The following is a 10379-nucleotide window of genomic DNA, read 5'->3' on the forward strand; positions in this document are numbered from 1 at the left end:
CTTCTCCCACCCCCCCAGACTCACCGGAAAAGGAGGAGGTGTCAGTTTCCTTCTTGCCCCCCAATGTCGCTTTCACACTATCCCTCCTCCCCCTTCCCTTTCCTTCCCTTCCTTTGAAGTCCACATTATTCACCTCTACCACCCCCTCCAAATTCTTATAGCCATCATCTACCGCCCCCCACCCCGGCCCCACTTCCATCTTCTTTAACGATTTTGACCCTTTCCTCACCTTCCTTCTCTCCTTTTCCATGCCCACTCTGATCCTCGGAGACTTCAACATCCATATGGATATCCCTGGTGACTCCTCTGCCACCCGCCTTCTATCTCTCCTTGACGCTGCCAAACTCTTGCTCCACCCCACCTTGCCCACTCACCAACTTGGTCACACCCTAGACCTCCTACCGCTGCACTGTGTCCACCCTCACCATCTCTGATATCCCTCTCTCTGAACATAATCTTCTCACCTGCCTCCTCACTCACACTCCTTTCCCCTGTAAATCCATAATACTCCCTCATAGAGATCTCTGCTCTCTTGACCCCATCCATCTTTCGGAGTGACTCACACCCCAACTCACCTCCCTTTCCTCTCTACCCAATCTTGATGATCAGATTACTGCTCTCAACTCTACCCTTTCTACTCAGCTTGACTCGCTCGCTCCCCTTTCCCTTCACCGCTCTCGTACCACTAACCCGCAGCCCTGGATCACTGCCACTCCTCTGCCTCCTTCGCTCTTATGCTTGAGCTGCTGAACGTTGCTGGTGAAAGTCTAAACACCATGCCAACCTCGTTCACTTCAAGTTTATCCTTTCCTGCCTTAACTCAGCCCTCTCCTCTGCCAGACAAAACTATAAATGCCATCATTATTATTTCTCCTCCCTTATTGACACCGATGCCCATCATCCCCATCAGCTCTTCTGTACATTCAACTCCCTGCTCAGGCCCCCGGTTCCTCCCCCTCCTCCTTCCCTCACCCCCAACGATCTGGCCTCCTACTTCATTAATAAAATTAAATCCATCAGGAATGACCTCCCCAAAGTTACTCCCCCCGCTTCTCCAACCACCCGGCTCTCAACGCTTTCCACTAGTCTCCCATCCTTCCCAGCAGTATCCTCTGAGGAGATCTCCTCCCTCCTCTCAAGTGCTACTCCAGCCACCGGTGCTTCTAACCCCATTCCCTCTCATCTTATGAAATCTCTCGTTCCATCCCTTCTCCCATCCTTATCTTCCATCTTCAACCGCTCACTCTCCACTGGTTCCTTCCCCTCTGCCTTCAAACATCCCCACGTCTCTCCCATCCTCAAAAAATCCTCTCTTGACCCCACCTCACCTTCTAGTTATTGCCCTATCTACCTCCTACCATTCCTTTCCAAGCTCCTTGAACGAGTCATCTACACACGCTGCCTCGAATTCTTCAATGCCAACTATCTCCTCGACCCCCTCCAATCTGGTTTCTGCCCCCTACATTCCACAGAAACTGCCCTCTCAAAGGTCACCAATGACCTCCTGCTTGCCAGATCCAATGGCTCATACTCTATCCTAATCTTCCTCGACCTCTCAGCTGCCTTCAACACTGTGGACCACTCCCTTCTCCTCAACACACTATCCAACCTTGGCTTCATAGACTTCATCCTCTACAGGTTCTCCACATCTCTCCGGCTGTTCATTCTCAGTCTCTTTTGCAGGCTAATCCTCCCCCTATAATCCCCTTGCTGTAGGGGTTCCTCAAGGTTCAGTTCTTGGTCCCCTTCTGGTCTTGATCTACACGCACTCCCTTGGTGACCTCATTTGCTCCCATGGCTTCAACTATCATCTCTTCGCTGATGACACCCAAATCTACATCTCTGCCCCTGCTCTCTCTCCCTCCCTCCAGGCTTGCATCTCCTCCTGCCTTCAGGACATCTCCATCTGGTTGTCTGCCTGCCACCTAAAACTCAACATGTCCAAGACTGAACTCCTTGTCTTCCCTCCCAAACCCTGCCCTCCCCCTGACTTTCCTATCACTGTTGACGGCACTACCATCCTTCCCATCTCACAAGCCCGCAAACTTGGTGTGATCCTCGACTCCGCTCTCTTGTTCACCTCTCACATCCAATCTGTCACCAAAGCTTGCCGGTCTCAGCTCCGCAACATTGCCAAGATCTGCCCTTTCCTCTCCATCCAGACCGCTACCCTGCTCATTCAAGCTCTCATCCTATCCCGTCTGGACTACTATATCAGCTTCCTCTCTGATCTCCCGTCCTCTTGTCTCTCCCCACTTCAATCCATACTTCACGCCGCTGCCCAGATTGTCTTTGTCCAGAAACGGTCTGGGCATGTTACTCCCCTCCTCAAAAATCTCCAGTGGCTACTAATCAACCTACGCATCAGGTAGAAACTCCTCACCCTTGGCTTCGAGGCTCTCCATCACCTCGCCCCCTCCTATCTCACCTCCCTTCTCTCCTTCTACAGCCCAGCCCGCACCCTCCACTCCTCTGCTGCTAATCTCCTCATCGTGCCTCGTTCTCACCTGTCCCGCCATCGACCCCCGGCCCACGTCATTCCCCGGCCTGGAATGACCTCCCTCCGCACATCTGCCAAGCTAGCTCTCTTCCTCCCTTCAAGGCCCTACTGAGAGCTCACCTCCTCCAGGAGGCCTTCTCAGACTGAGCCCCCTCCTTCCTCTCCCCCTTCTCCCCATCCCCTCGCCTTACCTCCTTCCCCTCCCCACAGCACCTGTATATATGTTTGTACATATTTATTACTCCATTTATTTATTTAATTTGTACATTTTTATTCTATTTATTTTATTTTGTAAATATGTTTTGTTTTGTTCTCTGTCTCCCCCTTCTAGACTGTGAGCCCACTGTTGGGTAGGGACCGTCTCTATATGTTGCTAATTTGTACTTCCCAAGTGCTTAGTACAGTGCTCTGCACACAGTAAGTGCTCAATAAATACAACTGAATGAATGAATGACCATGTAAATAAATCACAAAGGTATATATATGATAGGTTTTATTTACACGTACACTGTAAATCATTTCAGATATTTCATTACTGAGATATATTTTTGATGTTATTAATATTTTCTGTCAGATGTCCAATCTTGTGCCTAACCCAGTGCTTAGGACATAGGAAGTCTCGAGACTGTAAGCTCACTCTGGTCAGGGAGTATGTCTATTTATTGCTATATCGTTCTCTTCCAAATGCTTAGTACAGTGCTTTGCACACACTAATAGTAATAAATACAATTAAATGAATGAACATAGTATGTGCTTAATTATTAGAAAAGACCACTGAAAATAGATGCATGACATCTTGATTTAGAACATGAATTTCACAGACACCTATAAACAAAAGAAAATTATCTATTTTTCTCATTGTGTTAATCTTCTAGACTGTAAGCCCATTGTTGGATAGGGACCATCTCTACATGTTGCTGACTTGTACTTCCTAAGTGCTTAGTACAGTGCTCTGCACACAGTAAGTGCTCAATAAATATGACTGACTGAATGAATGATTGAATCTACAACCTCTTGCGATGGAAACTATATTGATTTTATAATCCCTTAGAATTAAAAATACATAGGCTCCAGTTTGGGTATCATGACTCTGCAATTAAAATGCCTCTTCAGTTTTCCAAACAGAAATTTACATCAAAATTTACTCCTATCGGAACTCCAACCCACATAAGCACCAAATACCTTGTTTTGACTTACCTATTAAGTTCACTGGGCCTGTTCCCAGGTTCTCCCCTCTAATTGTTACTTTAGTCCAGGAGATTCCCTCATTTGATGAGACGCTTGTAACCAAGGGTGGTTGGTGGGATCAAGACATAATCATTTTGAATGCAAACCAGTGATCCAGTTAGAAAATAATCTAGGAGGAAAAAGGAAATGTCAACAACAAAAAAATAAAAATACCTAAAGACTCAAAATCACTTTCACATATGCTAATCTGAAAAATCTAACTTGTAACTGTCTCATTTCTTTCCTCCTTAATATGGCAGATGCCACTGGAAATGCTATCTAAATGCACCACTTTCCTCTCTCCTATCTGATCCCTAGAATCTCAGATTCTCCCTCATCGATCCACTGGTATTGTACATGCTAGAATGAAGTCTCCTTGGTAGTCTTTTTTTACTATTCTTACCTTATGTGCAACAGAAGACTTTTTTCCCCCTTTTTGAGAACTGTTAAATGGACTTCAATTCCCCTGTACATCAAATTAAATGCTTGATCCTGGATCCTCAGCTAATTATTCTACTTTCATCCAATGGCTCTAAACTCCCTCCTCTCCTGTATCTGGGCCAACACATGTCATTACTCAGATATGGCATGCTTTCTCATTCCATTTCCAAAACAGGCAACTCCCCTCTAATAAACTGACCCATTTCCTTCTCGAATGTTTAACCCTATCTGAAATCAGCCATTCCAGCCATGCTACCTGTTTTTCAGCTTCCCTAGCCTCTCAGTACTCAGTTGTTTTTTTTTTATGGTATTTTTTTTAAATAGTATTTGTTAAGAGCTTACCATGTGCCAGGCACTGTACTACACCCTGAGCTAGATACAAGCAAATCGGTTGAACACAGTCCCTGTCCCACCTGGAGCTCACAGTTTTAATCCCCATTTTACAGATGAGAGAACCAAGGCACAGAAAAGTGAAGTGAATTGCCCAAGGTCACACAGAGCAGACAAGTGGTGGAGCTGGATGGGAACTCCCTTCTCAGGTCCCCGGTTCCTCTCCCTCCTCCTTCCCTCACCCCCAACGATCATTAATAAAATTAAATCCATCAGGTCTGACCACCCCGAATTCACTCCCCCCAATTTTTCAACCCCCTGGCTCTCAACACTCTCTGCTACTCTCCCATCCTTCCTAGCAGTGGCCTCAGAGGAGCTCCCCTCCCTCCTCTCAAGTGCTACTCCGGCCATCTGTGCTTCTGACCCCATTCCCTCTCATCTCATGAAATCTCTCACTCCATCCCTTCGACCCTCCTTAACTTCCATCTTCAACCGTTCACTCTCCACTGGTTCCTTCCCCTCTGCCTTCAAACATGCCCCTGTCTCTCCCATCCTAAAGAAACCCTCTTTTGACCCCACCTCACCTTCTAGTTATCGCCCCATCTCCCTCCTACCATTCCTTTCCAAACTCCTTGAACGAGTCGTCTACACGCGCTGCCTCAAATTCCTCAACACCAACTCTCTCCTCGACCCCCTCCAGTCTGGCTTCCGTCCCCTACATTCCATGGAAACTGCCCTCTCAAAGGTCACCAATGACCTCCTGCTTGCCAAATCCAATGGCTCATACTCTAACCTAATCCTCCTCGACCTCTCAGCTACCTTCGACACTGTGGACCACCCTTCTTCTCAACATGCTATCTGACCTTGGCTTCACAGACTCCGTCCTCTCCTGGTTCTCTTCTTACCTCTCCGCTCGTTAATTCTCAGTCTCTTTTGCAGGCTCCTCCTCCCCCTCCCATCCCCTTAGTGTGGGGGTTCCTCCAAGTTCAGTTCTTGGTCCCCTTCTGTTCTCGATCTACACTCACTCCCTTGGTGACCTCATTTGCTCCCACGGCTTCCACTATCATCTCTATGCTGATGACACCCAAATCTACATCTCTACCCCTGCTCTCTCCCCCTCCCTCCAGGCTCGCATCTCCTTCTGCCTTCATGACATCGCCATCTGGATGTCTGCCCACCACCTAAAACTCAACATGTCCAAGATTGAACTCCTTGTCTTCCCTACCTAACCCTACCCTCTCCCTGACTTTCCCATCACTGTTGACGGCACTACCATCCTTCCCATCTCACAACCTTGGTGTCATCCTTGACTCTGCTCTCTCATTCACCCCTCACATCCAAGCCGTCACCAAAACCTGCCGGTCTCAGCTCTGCAACATTGCCAAGATCTGCCCTTTCCTCTCCATCCAAACCGCTACGCTGCTCATTCAAGCTCTCATCTCATCTGGACTACTATATCAGCTTCCTCTCCGATCTCCCATCCTCTTGTCTCTCCCCACTTCAATCCATACTTCACGCCACTGCCCGTATTGTCTTTGTCCAGAAACACTCTGGGCATGTTACTCCCCTCCTCAAAAATCTCCAGTGGCAACTAATCAACCTACGCATCACACAGAAACTCCAAACCCTTGGCTTCAAGGCTCTCCATCACCTCGCCCCCTCCTACCTCACCTCCCTTCTCTCCTTTTACAGCCCAGCCTGCACCCTCTGCTCCTCTGCCACTAATCTCCTCACCGTGCCTCGTTCTTGCCTGTCCCGCCGTTGACCCTCGGCCCACGTCATCCCTCTGGCCTGGAATGCCCTCCTTCTGCCCATCCACCAAGCTAGCTCTCTTCCTCCCTTCAAGGCCCTACTGAGAGCTCACCTCCTCCAGGAGGCCTTCCCAGACTGAGCCCCCTCATTCCTCTCCCCCTCCCCCGCTCCATCCACCCGCCTTGCCTCCTTCCCTTCCCCACAGCACCTGTATATATTTATATATGTTTGTATGTATTTATTACTCTATTTATTTATTTATTTTACTTATACATATCTCTTCTATTTATTTTATTCTGTTAATATGTTTTGTTTTGTTCTCTGTCTCCTCCTTCTAGACTGTGAGCCCACTGTTGGGTAGGGGCTGTCTCTATATGTTGCCAACTTGTACTTCCCAAGAGCTTAGTACAGTGCTTTGCACACAGTAAGCACTCAATAAATATGATTGATTGATTGATAGAACAGGGAGACAGACAACAAAACAAATCACGTGGACGGGTGTTAAGTCGTCAGGACAAATAGAATTAAAGCTAGATGCACATCATTAACAAAATAAATAGAATAGTAAATATGTACAAGTAAAATAGAGTAATAAATCTGTACAAACATATATACAAGTGCTGTGGGGATCGGAAGGAGTTAGGGCAGGGGGATGGGAAGGAGAGGAAAAAGGGGGTTCAGTCTGGGAAGTCCTCTTGTGTGTTTGCATGTGATAAAGAAAGAAAGATAATATTCATTAATTCATTCATTCATTCAATCATATTTATTGTACGCTTACTGTGTGCAGAGCACTATACTAAGTGCTTGGCAAGTACAAGTTGGCAACATATAGAGGTATATAGAGATATACCCAACAGTGGGTTCACAGTCTAGAAGGGGGAGACAGAGAACAAAACAAAACATATTAGCAAAATAAAATAAATTGAATAAATATGTACAAATAAATAAATAAATAAATAAATAGAGTAATCATCATTATCAGTCGTATTTATTGAGTGCTTACTATGTGCAGAGCACTGTACTAAGTGCTTGGGAAGTACAAATTGGCAACATATAGAGACAGTCCTTACCCAACAGTGGGCTCACAGTCTAAAAGGGGGAGACAGAGAACAAAACCAAACATACTAACAAAATAAAATAAATAGAATAGATATGTACAAATAAAATAAATGAATAAATAAATAGAGTAATAAATACATACAAACTAAAATACATATATACAAGTGCTGTGGGGAGGGGAAGGATACGGTAAGGCAGGGAGGATGAAGGGGGGAGGAGGGGAAGAGGAAGGAGGGGGCTCTGTCTAGGAAGGCCTCCTTGAGGAGGTGAGCTCTCAGTAGGGCCTTGAAGGGAGGAAGAGAGCTAGCTTGGCGGATGTGCGGACGGAGGGCATCCCAAGCCAGGGGGATGACTTGGGCCGAGGGTCGATGGCGGGACAGGCGAGAACGAGGCACGGTGAGGAGATTAGTGGCAGAGGAGTGGAGGGTGCGGGCTGGGCTGTAGAAGGAGAGAAGGGAGATGAGGTAGGAGGGGGCGAGATGATGGAGAGCCTTGAAGCCGAGGGTGAGGAGTTTTTGCCTGATGTGTAGGTTGATTGGTAGCCACTGGAGATTTTTGAGGAGGAGCGTAACATGCTCAGAGAGTTTCTGGACAAAGACAATCTGGGCAGTGGCGTGAAGTATGAATTGAAGAGGGGAGAGACAGGAGGATGGCATAATAAAACATGCACAGAAGCTAAATCTGAGCTTTCAAGAAAATTCCTCAGATGGACAATGCCAAGTGAGACTGTTGAAACCAGTCAGTTTAAACTCTGTTGGGTGAGGAGTCTGAGCTCCAAAACTCAAAGGACATGGGTTGGGGCCCTCTCCATTCGAGTTGAGAAAGGTTGGAGGAAGGCACGATGTGTCCTCACAATAACAGATGAACCTAATTAAATGTCTCCATTCTTTCTTTCCAGTAGTAATTTTGCTGTCCAAAATTTGGCTGTGGACCTTAGGGAATTCAGATGTAACTACAAATCTAATCCATGCCACTGATATCTCAAATTCCTTGTTGCCCTTCCCATGTTCACCCTTCTTTCAGACCAATCTCCACCAAATGTTTTCCTTTTTAAGAGCATCTTAGGAACCATAATGATGAAGCTATAATTAAACACTTATGGAAATGGTATCAGGGAGTGGTTAGAATCTTCTTCTAATACCCATGTTTAGCAAAGGAGCTCACAAAGTATGGTAATACAAATTACTATTTAAATATGCAGTGAGCAGTAACTGCGCCGAGCATTGAATTGCATGTAGAATTAGGAAAGGTCCCTGCCCCATAGATTTCCAATTCAAATTACATTCTATTCTTTGCTAGATGAGGGGTGTTCACTAATTCTCAATTTGGGAGAATTACCTTTTCTGCTAAAACTGTGAATTGAGGTGGTTGGTAAAAGCTTCCAGCTAGTCCCAGAAATTGAATACAGACTGTGAGCTCCATGTGGGACAGAGATTATGTTTCACCTGATTACCTCGTGGAAGGCAGAGTGTCATGGGTTCCAATCCCAGATCTGCCAGTTGGCTCCTGTGTGACCCTGGGCAAGTCAATTCACTTCCCTGGGCTTCAGTTACCGCATCTGTAAAATGGGGAAACTGTGAGCCCCATGGGGGACAAGGACTGTGTCCAACCCGATTTGTTTGTATCCACCCCAGTGCTTAGTACAGTGCTTGGCCCAAAGTAAGCACTTAATAAATACCACTATTATTACCCCAGGCTTAGAACAGTGGTTGACAAATAAAAAGCACCTAAATGCAATAATAATAGTAGTGATAACAATATAAACTCCAGGTAAGGGCCATATACTTGAAGCAATTGTAATATTCTTTAAAGACTAGTTAGTGAAGCATTTTCTGATTTATTACTTATATAAAATGTTCACACTGTACTAAACCTTCAACTTAATAAATTAGAGTCAAGTTTTCTGATAATCTTTAAGTGATTACAAGACCATCTATTTATCTTTCTTTATTTTCCAAGTGACTTCTTACCGAAAGTTCAGGAAGAGTCTGACCCAGCTAGGTAGAACAACATGACAAATTCACATTTCTAACTTTGTGTCAAGTGTAAAGAAGGATAAGACCTTGTAAATGAAGGATGTTTATAGCATCAGCATTCCTAGAGGCACTACTTGCCTGAATTTGGCACCTAATCTTCCTGAGAAAGACACAGTCAATCTACTGTTGCTAAATTTTAATTACTCGGTACCCTTTGCTGGTACATCACAGTGTTCACGAAAGGAAAAGGAATCATCTTTGAGAAATATTCCTGAGGAATAATTTTAGTGAAACCAAACTTTAAAGTAGATGTCACCATTTCCAAGTGAAAAGGATGTAAAATGGTGACATTCTAAAGTTATGGATGAAGAATGAAGAAGGGAAGTTTCCATTCAGGAGTAAAGAAGGGAGAAAAAACTCAATGCATGACTTTATTTGGGGGGAACATTATTAAATGCAGCCAATAAGGGTCACAAAAGAATGTGCAGTCATTTCAGAACATTTTAGTTTCTTTACAGTTCAAATTCACTGTTTTGGATTTTTTTTTAATATAATGTGCCCCTGAATAAGGAGTCACCTTTTTATAATTTAAACAAGTAGGGACAAAAGTGCTTTGTTACCACACTCTGAAAACTGACAAAGCTAAGATGTGAATGTAGACATTTTATCTTGTCTTTGTATTTAAATTCAAAGGATGGCATTTTAAAAATCTGAATGTTGACCTTCTAGGTTTATTGATTCCTTATACCTAGATCTTCCTAGTTCCTTGCTGCTTGTGGTCTTGTCAACTACTTTGTTAACAAAATTAAAATCATTAGTAGTACTAGTGGTAGAATTCGTAGTTAGTAGTAGTAGCAGCAGCAAGAGTAGAAAAAGTATTGTTAGTAATTGTATTCTTTGAGCACTCATTGAGTGTAATGCACTGTACCATGTGTTTGGAAAAGTACAAACTCAAAGAAGTGATGTGCTCCCTGCCCACAAGAAGCCTACATTCTCAAAGGGACGATAGACATAATATATTCAAAATAATTGAATTGTGTGATTCTATTACTATCACAGAGAAGCAGCATGGCTCAATGGAAAGAGCCCGGGCT

The 10379-nt window shown here is 44.8% G+C and overlaps 1 protein-coding gene across 1 annotated transcript in view; it reads right to left on the bottom strand.

Annotated features, from left to right (window-relative positions):
- Positions 1 to 3815, bottom strand: part of EXOC2 (exocyst complex component 2) — a 254838-nt gene extending 251023 nt beyond the window's left edge. Inside the window, 1 exon segment of the mRNA XM_038768085.1 lies at positions 3698 to 3815. Within this exon segment, the coding sequence (XP_038624013.1) occupies positions 3698 to 3815 (118 nt within the window).
- Between the last annotated feature and the right edge of the window lie 6564 nt (positions 3816 to 10379).

This window comes from Tachyglossus aculeatus, chromosome Y2, assembly GCF_015852505.1.
Source record: "Tachyglossus aculeatus isolate mTacAcu1 chromosome Y2, mTacAcu1.pri, whole genome shotgun sequence".
In the NCBI taxonomy this organism is placed as follows: Eukaryota; Metazoa; Chordata; class Mammalia; order Monotremata; family Tachyglossidae; genus Tachyglossus; species Tachyglossus aculeatus.